General features: G+C 41.5%; 1 protein-coding gene across 4 annotated transcripts in view; it reads left to right on the forward strand.

Annotated features, from left to right (window-relative positions):
- The window catches only part of MKLN1 (muskelin 1), a 99,592-nt gene that overhangs the window by 18,434 nt on the left and 63,121 nt on the right, over positions 1-18,037 (forward strand). For 2 of the 4 annotated variants that reach the window (XM_075081675.1, XM_075081676.1), the window contains 4 exons: positions 3,997-4,139; positions 5,523-5,611; positions 12,281-12,390; positions 16,583-16,775. In XM_075081675.1, the coding sequence (XP_074937776.1) occupies positions 3,997-4,139; positions 5,523-5,611; positions 12,281-12,390; positions 16,583-16,775 (535 nt within the window). Of the gene's footprint in view, positions 1-3,996; positions 4,140-5,522; positions 5,612-12,280; positions 12,391-16,579; positions 16,776-18,037 lie in introns of those variants that run through there. The other 2 variants (XM_075081677.1, XM_075081678.1) reach the window with 2 other exon arrangements.

An 18,037-nucleotide genomic window follows, 5' to 3' on the forward strand; every position in this document is an offset into this window, starting at 1 on the left:
GCTGCCATGTGACTATATATAGTAAAGGGTTTTCCTAGCTTTCTGGGTATGGTAAAGTTAATTCTTGTGGCCATTAAAGTCCCCAGTTGGCTATTAGTGAGTGCCAGTGAAAGGAAATACATAGGACAGCTGTTTTTCTGTTTATTAAACTAGGTATCTTTCTTTAGTCTTGAAATAGAATGACCCAGAAATTATATATTCAATAATAAACCTGTTACGTAGTAACCTGTTCAGGCAGAAAGAGGGCTTATCATTCTATTTTTAAAGTGGTTCTAGGCTTTCGTAGGAAGTGTGAAGCAATAAGGTAGTGCTGAAGACCACGGCCCTGTCACAAATGCTCATCCTGATGGCTGTGGCCATGGTGAGGGTGATGGAAGACTGTGCAGAAGAATATTTAATTTCCCTGAGTGGCTTGATTAACATGTGAACAAAAGGATAGGCTTTTATTTAGCCGCAAGCTTAATTGCAAAAGCAATGGGTAGGTGGACAAGGGCAGTCCTTGTTGAGTATCTTGGTTATATTGTGGTTTTATGTTCACATGCAGCACAAGCTTCGCTACTCCCTAATAAAAAATGCTTGAGCAGAAAAGGTTAAACAGAAAGAAATTAATAAAATATAACGTGACCCTAATTGCACAGGCAGCTTGCGTAGGGCAGTTTGGAGTCAGGTCCAGCATATTTGATGTGGAGATGTACATTTTGAACAGTATAAAGGTAGTGGCACCGTCCAAACAGTTGGTTCCAGTCTTGCATCTGAGAAGACCAGTTTTCCTCTCTTGATTTCCATCCTGCTGCGTAGATTGTATCAGGAACTAATTTAAAGTACATTAATAAAATTCACGCTCTGTGATGCAGAAGCATGCATATGGCTGTCATCAAATGGTAGCACAGACCAGAGCTTCAAAAAAGTTTGGCATTTGCTGCAGCTCCCAGTGTGACGGTCCTGGATTTGCCTTTTTTTGGGTGTACTCAAGCTGTTGAGGTACTGGAGTGCCACTTACTCTACTCTGCTCTTTGTGCATCTTCACTTACAAATGTGTTTATTCATAAACCCAGGAGTTTTGCTCTTCTAATGTTTTACGGCATCTTTTTCTGAAAGTGTTGTAATTTGAGGCTTAACAATTAGGCTGAGGTTTGTGCAGTTACTCCAGTTAGCATCTGTTTGCCATGCCTCTAATGAACAAACAGTTTATAATTTGGATTTTTCGAGTACTTCTTGAATACTTGGGCATTAAATGTACTGATGTCACTTATAGCAATAGGATGGAAAAGTGTCAAATATCTCGGTGTATGTATTTGTCTGAAATCTCATCAACTTGTTCTCTCCAGGTTTAATAAATCACTTGATCTTACGTACACTTTTATCACGTCTTTCAAAGCTATAGAGAATAGTCTGTCACATCTAAAATCCTGGTAGCAGTCCAAAAATATCCATGCAGCCAGCTGTTTGCAGCTCTTGAGGCAATATATTTTCTCGACATCAGTGAGGTTTGTAGCCTCTACCCACAGCGGCAGCAGTGTGTGTTTATACATAAAAACAGAAAGTACCTCTGTATGTGTATATATATGGGTGTGTATTATAGAAATGCATACAAAGGTACAGGTGTTGGGCCACAGGCTTTAAAGCAAACCTGTCTTCTGTTTCAGTCAGCAGATAAATTCTCAAAAAGATGTCTTTAGCTTTTGTGCTTATATTTTTTGTAATGTCTGCCTGACTCAGCAGGCGATGGGATGGGAAGCAGGAAGGAGGGCTGCAGAGCTCTTTCCCTGTCTGTAGGCTGAAGAAATCACTGCTAGCCATGTGGAGTAATTGCCATGCCTTGCTCCCTCCTAGGCATGTATGCCAGGATAAAGGATTTAGCTGCAGTCCTGGATTTTCCGCCTCTTAATTTAGGGTAAGGATTGAATAATACGGGATGAAGTTTGTGCCAAGCTTTTGCAGATCTTGCGTGGTACTTGAGAAAGTCTGTCTTAATAACCCAGGCACTGGCTGTGTGGTTCCAGCGAGATTAAGAATTGCAGTTGCTGATGCTGGTAGCGCTAGCTTCACTTTTTCAGCTTTGGGAGAAATCTGCAGGGAAGATACGATGGTGTAGGAGGAGTTCTTAGACGTTGTTGTGTACTGTCTGTTCTGCATGGGAATTTTGGCAGCGGGCTGTGCCATGTACCGAGTACTGCCTTGCTCATTACAGGACCATACTTTTCTTCATCCCTTCCTTTTCTCTGCTTTAGAAAATCTGTTTTCTGTATAGAATTTTGGGGTTTTTTTTTCTGAAGTTTGAGAAGTCCTTTGAGACAAAAGCTTGGCTTACTTCTAGTTAAACTTACAGTGGGTTCAGCCATTTAGGTGGATGGTGTTCTACACAAAACTTGAGGTTTTTCATTAAAAAAAAAAGAAAATCTGGGAAAGCACCCGAGCATTCTTCTGTCGCACCCTAGCAGTGCTGATACTGGTTTATTTTCTTAATTCTGAAAAAATCTTTGGCAGTAAATGTTTCATATTTTAAACAGGTACCTCTCCCATCTGCGTTATCAACTGTAACCACTACACATATGAGTGCTTCTTTTAAGCTAGGCTTTTTGTAAATGTAGTGAGAACCAGCTGTTGAGATCACACATTTATCCTGACGCTCTCTAGAGCAATGTTAGTACTGCTTCTAGATTTGGAATTAGTTGCTTTATAGGGCCATGACAGAGACTGAGAACTAAACGGAAGGGGAAAATTTGTTCTGCTTCTCACCCAAAAGATGCCCTTCTAGAGTGAGCTTGTCCCATAGAGCTGGGTAGGGCAAGCAAGAGTGATGCCGTGTGCTTTATGGAGAGATACTAGTCCCTGCTCAGGAACCACAGAAAGCAGCCACATGCATGCTAACACTCTACTTGATGTTGATGAAAGACATAAAACATTGCGTCATGTCTGGTTTGGCAGTGCTGCCGCTCAGAGGAAAGGGCCACCAGTGGTGCCTGCAGTGGGAGGTGTCCTACAACGCCTTTCTGATCTGCTTGTGCTGTAGCCTTGATCGCAGGGTTTTGTAACAAAATCCAGATGATGAGTAATTGTGATTCTGCACTTAGTCTTGTTTCTCTGCTGTGTCCTGCTTATTTCTGAGAAGGTGGGGAAGAGAATTAAACACGCTGTTTTCAGGTATAGACTTGACGTATTCTGCAAAACAGGATGTCTCCAGACTCCCTCCAAGACCTGGTTTGTAGGGGAAGGTTAAACTTGGTGCTCGGTGGTCCCTGATGAACAGCGCAAGCACTTCTCTGCATGTGCTTTTCAAGTGGAACAGATCTTTCCCTCCAGCAGTGCTGGGTGAAGCTGGTAGCTAGGGCCTGAATATAAATAATCTGGCTATTCATACGCTGAGGGGGGGACATCTGTGTAAGGGGGGGGGGCACGTGTTCATAGGGAGAACGTTTACATGGTTTTATGTGTAAAACCCCTTTATTATCAGTTAAGTGGTGTGGTTTTATTTGGTATGGCTAATAAGCAGTTGGTTCCTGTGTTAGCCACAGATCCAGCTTAGTCTGCGTTCAGTGGTTAAATAGTGTCAGCCCAGAGAGGAAAAGTAATTTGGTATTCTCTTAGCATGTGGAACATACTGTATTTATCTCATTGTGTATTCAGTTTAGGTTTCATTTCACGCTGTAGTGGGTGTTTGAATCTTCGTTCTCTGTCATTTGATCCTATTTGCCAGATTTCAGGAAGTCTTCCGTCCAACTTGAAGGAATGCATGTAGGCCCTGAATAGAAATGCTAGGAATAGGTAGTTCAACCAAATCTTTTTCCTGGATAAACTGCTTTTAAAGTAATATTCCTAAAAAACCCTTTGCTTTATTCCAGGAACAAAGTAGAAAATATAATAAAGGGGAGGGATCATACTAGCTTTAATTCTCTGGCTTTGTGAACAGAACTTTTGAAGTCTGTAATGCTTCTCCCTTAGTATCTTTTGCAGCCTTGGCTTTAATGTTAAAATTCACTGTTCTTTCTTCCGCAGTATTTGATTCTGAAACTTGAAAGACCTGCCATAGTCCAGAGTATCACGTTTGGCAAATATGAGAAAACGCATGTCTGCAATTTAAAGAAGTTTAAAGTCTTTGGTGGGATGAATGAGGAAAACATGACAGACCTCTTATCCAGGTAAGATGTGATTTCATCAGCTATGGTAATCGTAAAGCCTGGACCAAAATGCTCTTCCCCTTCACTCCCAAGCAGACACGTGGCTAACAGTGTAATAGAGGTTGCGATCCTGCAATTAGCTGCCCACATGTTTACGGTCAGGTCAGGGAGCAGCAATCCCAACACTCGCTCCAGGAAGCCTTCCTTATTCTGCTCTAACTGTAGAGGATTTGTGGAGAGTGAACTCTTGGAGATTTGGAAGAGCTGAGAGCAGGGTACAATGTTGCTGGATTGCAATTCCTTTCTTCTGTGTGCTTGAGGCACAAGAGAAATGATTCCCCGGTTGTGGGTAACTTAAAGTATCTTTTAAAAGCCCAAATAACCTACCTTTGTCAAAAACCTCGTTGCAGCTGTAAAGGTCTGAACTAGTCAGCTGCTCTGCCTTTCTTCACATGGGTAAATAAATCAAATAAGGAAATGGAAACCCCATGTTTTCCTTTGTTCAGTTCGATTTGGTAGTTGTACTGATAGGGACTAAGGAAAGCCTTTTGGCTCTTCAAGCTATCCGGAGCTTCTGAATAGTTACTAATGTAAATTTGCAAGGGCCTTTTAAGGAGTCTTCTGTTTCAGAAAGGGAAATGTTTTAAAAATATCTAGGAGTACAAGAGAAATGAGTAGCGAGAACTAGTCTATTTTTGGGGGCCTACAGAAGGAAAGTCCAGCTCTGGGGAATGCATGGGTGTACATCATCTGTAGTCAAGCAGAAAGCCATGGAGAAACATGGGAAGTTCTTTGTTGCAGGTATCCTTTGAGACTAGGCAGAGCCCTTCCCACCCTTTTGCCCTCTTTAGATAGACCAGTCTTGCAGTTTGACTTCATTGCTGCTGGAATTGCAGGGGTAATTGTTGATATCTAATGGCATTTCACTTGTACTGAAGTTTAATAAAAATCCTTATTTGGGACCTGTACTTGCATCTTCAGTAAAAACGGACTTAAGATTTTTTTACAAACTGTACTAAATATTTGATATTTCTATAAAGTAATGCCCATAAACCCATCACAAAGCACTTTGGCAGTGTGGTAATTCTGAGAGCTGGTCCATCTCCCCCTTAAAAACGGAAGAGTGCGGTGCAGGCAGATGGCTTGCTGAAATTGCAGGGTTACGGGTTCAGACGAGCAGGATTGATCCGATGTCAGTTCCCTCCGGAAACCACTAGCCAGTGCTGCCTCCCAGGGAGATATAAGATGGTGAATAGCAGTCCAGGCATTGGTCCAGCATGCATACTTATGATTCATAGTAATATGAAACAAGCTTCGCATTTCAGGCATGTCCTAGATTGCGTTTATTAGCTAGTCCTAAAATACAAGGTAAGATTTAGTAACCTTATTTATTTTTTCCCACAGTGGCTTAAAGAATGATTATAACAAAGAAACATTCACCTTGAAGCATAAAATTGATGAACAGATGTTCCCCTGTCGATTCATTAAGATAGGTAAATGCATTTTTTCAGCATTCTGAGTAGAAAATAATCTCTTCTTATACTTGTGCCAGTCTTGGCACTTGTGACTTCATTGTACTCAGGCAAAGTATCCACAATAGCTGTTCCATTTCATGATCTTTTAGGCTGGTTAGATTGGAACACAGTGAAGTCCTGTTACTAAGAAATAATAGCTTCATAATTTAAATCCTGGGGAATGAAAGCAAAATACAGTACTTTTCAGAAATACAGTTGTTGAGTCAACTAATTGCTGGAGAAGCTGCTTACTGTCCTGCTATAAATTGCTATGTAGAGCTTTAAAAAAAAATCATTAAGCTAAGTACCGGTAACAGTTTCAGTGTTGACAATCCTAGTGTTTTTGAAAAAGGTTGAAGTCCCTTGTCTCAAACACACTTGCAATGCACAGAGCAACAGCAGAAACCTTCCTTGTTCTCTTCCTGCTACTCTCATCATGTCTCATCTCCAGCTGAAGATGACATCCAGGGGCAAAGAAGAATTATACCCTGTGATGTCTAGTTTTGTTTCTCTGGTGAAGCTTGCTAAAGGGGGGTGCTAGCGAAGGCCGGTTACTGTGACTTGTGATGGGAGCAGGTGAGGATCTCTTCCTTGCTTCGTGCAGGCCAGAGAGAACAAGTGTCTTACAGTGGCTGTCAGTGATACTGGTTGGGTTTAATCGAAGAATTTAGAGGTTTTCAGCTTTTCATAGCTCAGTAAATGTATCTTCCCCTACCTACTGAGATAGTAAAAGAATTACTGGCTTTAAATTTGCTGTTTAAGGTTAAAAATACAGCAAGGAGGTAGTTGCTGAAAAATGAGATAAGATCCTGATGTCTAATTTAGAAGAATTTAGGAATGTTTTGAAGAGTTGGGTAATTCTTTTGCCAAGACTTGGCTGATAGTGGTGGTGTGGGGGCTCCCCTCAGAGCCCTTTGCTCTAGTGTCTTCTACACAGCTTTGTGAATCTCCTCTCATGTTTGCCTGAGGAACTGAAAGCTTCAGGCTGGGAATCAAGTAATCATTTGTGTGCCATAAACGGTGGTGTTTCTGGTTCTCAGAGAAGTAGAGAAATTGCTTGTTCACTGGGTTTCTTTTTTGGCTGCTACTTTTGGAAGCATCTGTAACACTTGGCTTTAGGAAACCTCGAGAGGAGCAGAGGAGTAGTTAGAGTTAAAGGTTGACTACATCGCGAAAATTAAACTGATTTTTTTAACATATTCTGAAGCTTCTGCATTAGGCTTTTGGGAAATGTTATTTTTCAGTGCCTAAAAACCAACAAGTAGTTACTGGAGGGCTAAAGGGGCGAATGGCAAGATTACCAGCTACTTCTCTGGATGTGTACATTGTACTCCAGCCACATGTGTTCTGACGTTATGAGTGTAACAGTTAGTTGAAACTTGCTAGGAAAGTGAAATGCTGATTAATTTCTACTACCAGGATTTTTTCTCTGACATGACATGAGTGTGTTAATAATTACATGGCTTGTTTTCTTGGGATGGGTTCCTCACGTAGTGGTAAGCGTTCTGTGTTAAATACAAATCTAGTATTAATGTATGTAACCATCACTTGCTCACTAGTTATGGTTTGAGGAGAATTTTCCTTTTTAGCTGTATCTATAGCCTTCTGTTTCTGGAAGCTATCTTCTGTGAGGAAATTCCTATACTAGGACAGAAATTAAAATGATCTTTTCACCAAAAGCGATTGAAACCTCTAGTTGATGGCTAGCATCATCTCATTTATGAAGTTGTGGGATTGGTTTTTTTGCTGTGAAACAACTGCAAAAGTGATGTTACGAAATTCTGTTATTTTTTTCAGAGTCACAGCTTGAATATGTTTTCTGTTTGTTAAAATTTCCAAGCTGCTAGCCAAAGTAACTCAAAATTCGAAATACCGTGCTGTTTTCCTTGTAATGCTGCCAGTAAACATGAGGCCAAAATCTGCCCTTTTGGACTCTTAAAGACTGACAGCGCAAAAGTTACTGCTATCAGCGAGGTCTGCGTGTTTGGGGAAGGCGTTAGTTCGGCAGCGACTTGCATCAGGCATTTGCTTTATAATTTTGTAGATAAGCATACCAACCTGTACACCACCGTATCGCAACAGTGAGGTTTATATGGGAGGAACACGACATGGGTAGATCTGAGAGAGGGGAAAATACTTCCCACAGCTTCCATTGCTCACGTTAGAAGCTTCAGACTCATTGCAAGCAGAAGAAATAACTTTCCTCTCCTTTTGTCAAGAAGAGACTTGCACTTCTCGTAGTTTAATTAGTTCAACTTCAGTTCCTTAGCACTGAAATGCCTGGTTTTGCAGGCTTTTGACCTACTTGACAAGTAACTTTTACATTTCATGTAGCCCCTCGTTAAAGAACTTGGGAGGGGGAAGAAGATATTTGTCCAGACAAAATATCAAAGAATAATCTTTTTAATGTCTGTGAGCTTTTGTTTCTGGCTCTGTTTTTGTGGTTACCCCAAGGAGAGAGGTATTTTTTCTGTACTGTGTCCCTGAAAGCAGAAGGTGTTGTGAAGACTGCTGTGAAAGAGCTTGAAGAAATGCTGGATGTAATTCTCATGCCATTTTGTTGCTAGCATGGGAGTTACTAACTAGCCTTCAAGATTTTTAAGCTTTGGTATAATAGAAATGAGCACACTTTCTTTATGGATGTATCCTGTGTTATATGTAGTGACTGCTGTGGTTTAGCCCCGGCCAGCAACCAAGCTCCCCGCAGCTGCTCGCTCACTCCCCCCTGGAGGGACAGGCGAGAGAATCGGAGGGATAAAAGTGAGAAAACTCGTGGGTTGAGATAAAGACAGTTTAACAGGTAAAGCAAAATCCGTGCACACAAGCAAAGCAAACCACAGGTAGGCAGCTGTTCAGCCATCTCCAGGAAAGTAGGGCTCCATCACACGTAACGGTGACTTGGGAAGACAAACGCCATCACTCCAAATGTCCCCCCCACCTTCCTTCTTCCCCAGCTCTATATGCTGAGCATGACGCCATATGGTGCAGGACATCCCTGGGGTCAGTTTGGATCAGCTGTCCTGGCTGTGCCCCCTCCCAGCTTCTTGTGAGATCATGGGAAACTGGAAAAATCCTTGACCAGTGTAAGCGCTACTTAGCAACAACTAAAACATGTCTGCATTATCACCACTGTTTGCAGCACAAACTCAAAACGCGGCCCCATACTACCTGCTACGAAGAAAATTAACTCTGTCCCAGCCAAACCCATGACAACATCTTTATCTGCATTTTTCCCGACATAAGCTGTTTGTGTGTCTACTGCCTGTAGATGAGGGACACAGATTAGCTTGAGAGAGGTATTTGAAATTATCATACTGTGTTTAATACCTCTGCTAGTGTCCTCTCTGGAGGGTTGCAGTCCTTGTCTAGGCATAGCTTCCAATTACTGAGAAATATCCCCATAAATCATCCTTGTGTGGGTAAATAACTGTTTAAGTTACCTTCTGCTTCTATTGAAGGGATATTGATTTTTAATTTTTTTTTCTTGTGCTGGGCACTTCACTGGAGTGACAGTTCCGCTGGTCTGAATGGTTATATGCGTTTCAGGGTGCATCGCTGTAGTGTGTGCAGCAAAAAAGCCACGCTCACGTGGCTTTATGGTAAAAACTGGAGAAATAACGGTAGCTTTAGGCTTCAGATTCAACACTTTTAATGGTAGTGTGTTTCCACCTCCAAGGTATGTGTGTAGGGGGAAAAAAGCAATGTAGCAAATAGCGGATAGCGTAAGGTGAGGCCTCTGCAGAGGTATTGCAGGGTACGATATTTGCTGATTTTTAGAGGATGTTCCTCCGCTCTTGCAGAAGCTGTGGTAGGTTTGTGTCTACCTACACTGCGATGTGAAATCTAAATCCACTCGTTGGGAGATGTGGAAAAAGGGAGTGGGATGCAGGAAGGCTTATCCGCACCCAGCACCCTACACCGCTGTTACCTCCAAGCCTGGTGCAAAAATGAGATTTGTGTGTCACACTGACAAGTAATGCTTATCGCCGTGTGTGGCTATTGCTACTTCCATGCTGTGCTTAGTGTCTTCTTGCTGCAGGTCTAAGTTAGCTTGTGGCTGCTCTAGAAGGAGATTTGTCCAAAGAGCAAAGTGTACCTGTGGAGGCTTCAAAAAAGAGAGGGCAGAGGGAAGGATGAGAGGCCTTCTCTGTGTAGCCTGGGAGCTAGGGAAGAGGCTCAAAAATGGGGCGATGATCCAGCGGAACACTTGGCCTTTGCTAAGGGAACAGAAATCACATTACGGTTTCAACTTTTATGCTTTGTTTCTGTTCCTACTCTTGTGGAGTAGCTTAAAAAGATGAAATTCAGTTTTCTCTGCTTGTGCAGTACTGTGTTCCCTGTACGACTTAATGCCTGTATTTTCCTTAAAGTAGATGACTGCACCATGAAAATCTTGATGTTTAAATCACCATTTCTGGTATTTTTGTTTCCTTCTTGTAAACAAAACTGTTAAAAACTCTGAGTTAACTGAGGGGGGTGGGTAGGGGGGGAAGTGTTAGCCAGTTGATGGCTTTGTATTTTTTTGTGGTGATAGCTACCCAAGATTCTTATGCCCATCCCGACAATGTCTTTTCATGCTGTAGTTGGCTACCGGGATAAGAGGGTGAACTGTTAAATTTTTCTGGGAGAAGCTCATATAAATTCTGAGAAGAACTGCTGAAAAGAAAGAGGTGGATACCTCTGTTTTTTTCTGGAATGAGGTGAGAAGGTAGTAATACTTGGGTTTGGTTTTTTACCCAGTAAACTCAGTGCTATGAAAATGGCCTCAGTTTCACCCTTAGGAAATTTATGGTCTTGGTCCATTTGAGGTGGTCTGTGGTTTGGTTCAGTGTTTCGGTGCAATAAGCTGGTGGGTGGACTTTGATTCTTTATAGCTGAGCAAATACCAAATTTAACTGCAGTTTGGTCTTGGTTTGTGTATTCAGGTCTGAAGACAGATTCAAGGTGTTACCCTTACCTGTGGTATTTTGTCAGTCTGCTGCCTGAATAGGTGGGATATCTGGGATTAAATTTATCTGTGAACTTGGGATTGAATAGTAGTAATGTTTTATGGTATTAAGGTACCATATTGGCAGTGCTTATCTTGTGCAGAGGACAAAACTGGCAAGAAAGAAGTTTCTTGGGCAGAGTGTGTATGCAACGTGGACAGAAGACAGGGGACTCTTGGTTTTTCCTGACCGGTTCACTTCTCTTCTGTCTCCACAAACACGCACCAAACTAGGAACTGCTCTGAAAGCATCTCGCTTTGTATGCTGAACGATCAAGTAGAAAAATACCTCTTTGAACAGGACGATTTGAGAGCTGTGACATACAAAGTACCTACTTTTGGGTATTAAAATCAGTTAAGAGTCACATATTCAAAGTCTCTTTGGATCTTTTCTAAAAACATCTCCTGATGACTGTTCCCAGAAGTTGTCATGAGTCTTTAGCAATAGGTTTGTAGAAATACCCTTTAAAATTTAGAAAATCGTGTGTTTGAACACATGCTTTGTGCCAAAACACATTGCAGAAAATAATAAATCTAGCTTTTTTGAAGTATAAATACTTAAGAACGTTTAAGAGCCTAGGAACAACTTTAAGACAAATCTTTGGTTTTTATTTCCCTCAAGGAGTAGGCCAGAAAACCCTTAGTTCAAAAAGTTAATCTCAGTGGTATTTCATAGTGGTTTGAAAGACAACAAGCGATTTCTGTGTGGCAAATATAGTTTCTATGGAAGGGAGAAAGTAGTGGACTCCGTCCCGTTGCTGGCAACTACTCGTTCGTCTCTGTTCCCATATTCTCCTGTTTATCAGTTACAGTCAAATAAGAAGGAAAAAAAGTGTTTGAAACTAAACCGCTTGATTTCGCTGCAGTTTTAAGGTGTCAGAGTTCCCACAGAAGTTTTCTGGGAGTTGTAGTTGCTTCAAAAAGCAGAACCAAGCCTTAATCTGCAGATTAATCAATAGATCAGTGCAAGACTGTAGATGTTAACAGGGAGTGGCCGCGAAGCCTTAGGTGAGAGGCTGCAGTGTGTTTCACGGGTCATCTAATATTTTAAGTATGTTTGTTCCAACACACAGATAAAACTGTATTAACCAAAAAGCTGCACAGATTAAAGCTTTTTTGAAAAAAAAAAATTAGATACAGTTTTTAAATTGGAAACTGACAGTTTTCTCTCCCCCTCTCCTCCACAACTTGCAGACGTTACTAATTTTGTAAAATTTAAAATACCCAAGCTTCTTGTCTTCACCATTAGGGAAAATAATTGTTGCTGACAAATGTGGAAATAAATGTACTGTGAGGAGCAAATACTGTCGCTAGTACGCTCGTGATTCCCATCCGTGTCAAAGCTTGTTGCCTCTTTGAGCTGTTTTTAAGTGATAGTATTTTTGCTCTTTTGCTTAAAGCAAGCTTCTGCCTTGTAATGATCTGCGGTGTTAATGTCGCTTGGCACAGGTTGCTTTAAATAACAACTTTTAGAGTAATGTATTTGGTAATTTTCCTAAGCTTAGTTAAACTAGAACTTATGTCAAATCAGAAATACTGAATTTTGTGTAACCTTAAAAAGCATTCTGTTGAAATACAGTGCTGTGTATAGCCTGATGAGTCTAATGCAGTGGTTGTTTGATGTTTATGCATCCCTTTTCTCCTTTTCCTTTCTTCTCCAGTTCCACTCTTATCCTGGGGACCTAGCTTCAATTTTAGTATCTGGTATGTTGAACTTAATGGCATTGATGATCCGGATGTGGTCCAACCGTGCCTCAACTGGTACAGCAAGGTAGGCCTGCATTTTAGGTGCCTGTTTGAAGATTTGTAGTCTCAGAATCTTGTGAAACTTCTCTTACTGGAATTATGTGACCTTTTCATTCGTTCAACATCAGCTATTAAAACAACAAATGCACATACTTAAAACGCAAACCACATGGCTGACTTGAAGTGAGACTTTTTGAATTGTATCTCCTTGTTTTCTTTAAAAAAGAACACCCCTCCCAAACAACCCCCCCAAAACCCACAAAAAACCCCAAACAACCAGCCCCAAACAAAAAAAACCCCACAACCCCCCAAAAACCCCAACAAAATGCCCCCAAAAAACCAAAAACACCACCACCAAAAAAGAAAACTTACAAAAAACTCCCCTGCTAGGCAGATGCCACAAGAAAAACGTAAAAGAAAGGAGCACTGAGGCAAAGGGGACAGACAATACTAATAAAATTGCATTTGTATTGGAAGGGAAAGGAATCTTAACAAAACCAGATTCCATTTCTCCCTCTTCTTGCCTTTTACCATACCGGTCCTCTAAAGCTATGTGTAAGGCTAGATCTTTTTGGGTTACGTATGCAGCCTTTGTTACAGGATATAAAAATAAACTTGTTTTAAAGAGAATCCACGTTGGTGTCTTTCCTGTTGCAGCTCCTTGTACTCCTGATGTTTCCCTCTTAACTGTCATTTTGCTGAATACTCTGGAAGAGAGGGGAGCTGATGCCACTGGTCTGTGAGATGAGATGGTTTATACCATTTGTCACTTTCATAGGCAGAAAGTTCAAAGGGTTCTAAACATTATTTGTATAAACTGTATTTAATTGAGGACAACAGATGTCTTTCCTGAGAGAGGGAATTGCACGTTGACAACCAGAATTCATTTTGTTGCTGCTTTTTATGCATAGATCCTCTGGAACAATTTATGAAATTCACATTGTGTTACAGAGAAGACATCCTTCCCAGTTGAATAAGTCTGGGGAGTGGAGCAGCATGTCTCTACTTCCAGAGGAAAAACTTAAAAGGAGATAAAGGTTGTGCATTGTGGTACTAGGCTTCCGCGCCAGTTTATGGTGTTGCCATACGGTGAAGAAGCCTTGTGGCCATGCTTTCTGGTTTGTATGTGTTTATGCCAACATCCCAAGCTTCTTCAGGGAGCATTTAAAAACAGCACTGACAGTCACAGTGGAAGCTGACTGTAGCTGCTTTAGGATTCAAGTGGTATTGTGGTCATTAGTCTGCTGATTACTGGTGTCCAGTTCTGAAAAGTCCAGTTGACAGAGGCTGCTGACGGTTTTCTGTGCTTCCTTCTGCTGCCTGTGGACAACGTGGTGTCTCCGGCATTTCTGACCGGTTGCTGCAATCAGGAAACTCTGATTTTTATTTTTCTTTTTTGTTTTTGGTCAGAAGCCATCTGATGATGATGTCAGCATCTGTTTTGTTCCATCTTATCCCATGGAACTGACACTTTTCATGGTCAGCATGTATGTAGTGACAGCTTCTCCGAGGGGTGCCAGCATTGTTCTTCTAAAGCTTAGAGCCCTAGAGCAGCAAGGCAGAGACTTAGTCATGACTGTTTGGGCTCTACTAGGATCAGTTGCCAAGTGTTTGGTGACGAGTGCGTGTCTCCCTGATGTCTCCTCTCTCACGGTCCTGAGAGGCCAGCGTTGTTGGATCCACGTAGGAGGATATATGTGCTGACCCATATTTGGGGAAAGGCAGAAATGTTGACCTGTTTCTTCCAGTTTTTTGAGATGATGTAAATATTTTCATACATGTTCTTGGAAGTCTCAAAGACTTTGAAATCTAATAATTCTGTACTGCTTGAGACATAGGATGAGAAGAAGGTTCTACATGAAGTTGCCCATGTTTTCTGTTGTGTGTGCTTCAACCAACAAAACCTCCTTTTCCTGAAGGGCGAGAAGTTGAGGGTAACAGATGAGGACTCAAAGCAGCAAGCACGCTCCTCAGTTCCCTCTCTGCTTTCTCCTAGCTGTCCAGCTCAGCCCACTGCCTCCCACAAGCCTTACCACTTTGCTTTTACTGAAGGGTGAGCGTACTTTAGCAACTAATTCAAGCACTGGAACAGGCTGCCCAGGTCGAGTCACCATCCCTGGGGGTATTAAAAAGACATGTAAACGTGGCACTGAAGGATGTGGTTTAGTGGTGGACTTGGCAGTGCTGGGTTTATAGTTGGACTCAATGATCTAAAAGGTCTTTTCCAACCTAAATGATTCTGTGATTCTAACTAAGAAGTAGCAGCTTACTGACGGTTATCGCTTTTGGTTTTGATAATGAGCACTTAAATATTTTTAATGCTACTAGTGCATTTGGCAGTGTTAATATCTTAGTTTCATGCTCTTGTTACCTTTTTAACCATAGGAATTATATACAGCCTCAGATCAAAGCTATTATTTGGGTTGTCATCTCTTTAAACCTGTATGACAATTGTTAAAAGGAGCCTTTTATATACTTTTATACACCTTTTTGTGTAAAAAAAAAAAAAAAGCGTTTTTACACATAACTTCTGAAATACTACTATAGTCTCACTTAAATACAAACTTTTATATCGCATCGAGTGGCCAACCTGCTTCCAGCAGTCATTTCACGTTTTATAAGCCAAGCCTATCAGTCATGAGAGGCTCAACAGAAATACGCCAAGTCTGAATTTTGTCTAATGTCCAAACTAGAGGAGCTGAAAGTGCAGAAGCTGGTCATTACTGGTGTGCAGCTATCCCTTTGCTCGCTATCCCTTTGAGCAACAAAGAATCTACTGTGGTTTTGGCCTTGACTGATGTAAGTGAACATTTGCTTAAAGACAGTGTCTTAGGTATCTCTTAGGGGGGAAAAATAAGCTTTTTTCCAGTTGTGCTCTAAAACTGTTTTAGTTTTAATATTCCTTTGCCACGGTCTTGCATTTTTATTGGTACATGTCCTTGGCCTTTTTCATGTGGGCTGGGAACTGATTTTCTAAAAATGCGTAGTTCTGGCTATTTGCAGCTGTGAAATACTGATGGATTAAGAACTAAAAATATAGCACATGGCCGTGTTTCTTTTTAGCTGCTTCAGTTTGAGATTCTTGCTATAGAGCCATTATTTTGAGAACCCTAATTTTTGTTGAATATTAGGGTTAGTTCCAGGTTTTCAGAAAGATTCTGTTCATTTAAATACCATAAACGTCACTTTTAGCAGTGATGTCCATTTAGGAGTAAAATGTTTTGTCTGTAAATAGATCAGTCTTGTAGATGCTTATGTTACGTTTGCTTTTTACCACAGTAGATGTGTTGAAGATGGAAATGGAGTTTTTTTTTTTTTCCCTTTTGAATGCCTTAGAATTTAGGTTTGAAAAGTCTATTTAAAATAAGTAGTTCTGCTACTTACCAACCTAAAAATCTGTATTACTTACGCATATTGTTAGCAGCTTTGAAAACGCAGTGGGTGATTTGGTAGGTTAACAACACAAGCTGTAGTTCTTATGCAGAGTTTACTATTCCCTCATGTTCCTGAGCCTGGGTGTTCGACCCAGCGTGGGTTTCTCGAGCCTTTCCCACCACTGAGTGGGGGAATGGGCAGCTTTGGCTCATCTGCCATATGAAAGCAGGAGTTCTGCTTCAAGATGCACGGGAATATTTTGAAGATAACACTTTGGTATGCATGTAAACCCTCGCTGCCATTGATCCCAAACCCGCACGAGCCCACAGGATCTGGGGTCAGCCCTGCCTTCTGCCTTTCCGTTGCAGGAGCAGTGGTCACTGCAAGTATTCCTGTTCTGCGTGTCTTTTTTTTTTCTTCTGCTTCTAGAAAAGCTGTGACCTACTTACTCTTCTAAATTATTTTGTTATATAAGAGTCATACAATCAAATTATGTAAGGCTGATAGCGAAGGCTTTTTCCTGCTCTGTACTTCGTGTAGGCCTCGAACAGCAGGGCCAAGCAGATGCGGGGGAAATAATGGTCACTCCAGAGATCTGGGACACAGCGCGCTTTCTTCTTGTATGCTTATTAAATCGGATGATAACAAGTTGTATGATTTCTATACTGTTGGAAAGTAAATGCCTGCATAGCTTGTAACATCTTTCATACAGCGTTCCTTTGTAAGCTTGTATGTGCAGCGTTTGTAAGAGATCCTGCCTCTGGCTCCAGGCAGGTTCACAGGTTTCTTTCCCTGTGAAAGAAAAATCTACATGTCTCATAGGTTTTCTTGTGTTCCAGTAGTACCGTGAACAGGAAGCCATTCGCCTTTGCCTAAAGCATTTTCGTCAGCACAACTACACCGAAGCTTTTGAGTCGCTGCAGAAGAAAACAAAGATTGCTCTGGAGCACCCCATGTTGACAGACCTGCATGACAAACTGGTACTGAAGGGAGACTTCGATGCTTGTGAGGAACTGATAGAAAAAGCTGTGAATGGTAAGAAAATCCGAGGGGTCTGGTATATTAATTACAAAAAAATAAAGGCATTGCAATGTTACTGCTTTGAATGTTAATGTACTTAGTAGAATTGGCTGGTCCATGTGGTATTTCATATCTAGTGTGGTGTGCTGTCAGCTTTTGGACTTGTGAATATGTGTGTGATGAAGGCTAAAAATTGAGTCATGAAATCTACCACTGCTACTTTTGCAGTCTTTTTCCCCCAAAGACGGCAACATGGTGCACTTGTGTGGGTAAATGTAAGTTCTTCATATAAGCAGCTGAATGTGGGCTTAACTAACAGAGAAGTCACTGGAATGGTGAGCGGGGAGGCATAAAGCTTGAGTTCTCGGTAGTGGTCTGTATCATGGTTTCTGGTTAGAGCTTACCCCACCTAGCTGGTGTATCAACAGAGGTTTTCAGCTGTAGTCGAACGAGAGATCTTTGCTTATGTGGAAAATAGTTCTTGGAGAATGGTGTAGAAGTCACAGCGACTGGAGGCAGAGCCTGTTTTCCCTTGGAGAGCAGGATGTTGGCAGCTGATTTCATTGCAACTACTATTAATTTTTCACTTGGAAACTGTGTGTAAACAGCTCTCAGCTCCTAAAATGGGGGAGATGTACTTTCTGTTGATGGAATGGGATACAAAAAGAGTTGGACTGTTTCACTGGAGTGTCTCCCAAGACCTGTGCAGTGGTTTTTGGATCACACTCTGATAAAACAGAGGAGCTCTTGGCTGTAGGTGTAGTGCTTTTTGACTGTGTGCAGTCGCTCTTCATAGGAAACTTGTACTGGCATCAGAAGCGTTCCTTGTGCCTGATGCCAGTAGAGTTAGGGGCTCAGTGGACCAGCTTCATGCATGTCTGGCACCAGAGGTGTTTTTTAGTAATTCTGGGCTAATCAGTCATTTTGCAATACCTTTTGGATAGATGCCAGCATACCTGCTTGACTCCATCAGTACGGCTTATACCACTGAAGTTGGAAGTGGTTCTCAGGGTATGATAGAAATGATAGCTTTAAAATCAAGGTTTGTCTTCCATGAAAATCCATCGTCTTTTTGTGAATAAGCTGTTTAACTAAGCACAACAGTAGGGGGCTTATTGCAACAGGTCATCAAAAAGTGCAGTAAATGGCTTTCTATGGGTTTTGGCTCAAGGGTTTTTGACTATATAGATAGAACAGCTGAGCTCTGCCCTGCACTGAGCTCCCTGAGCAGCTACAAACATTGAGACTGAGAATTACCAGGTTCGTCCTCACCCTCC

This window comes from Phalacrocorax aristotelis, chromosome 1 (assembly GCF_949628215.1).
Source record: "Phalacrocorax aristotelis chromosome 1, bGulAri2.1, whole genome shotgun sequence".
Lineage (NCBI taxonomy): Eukaryota > Metazoa > Chordata > Aves > Suliformes > Phalacrocoracidae > Phalacrocorax > Phalacrocorax aristotelis.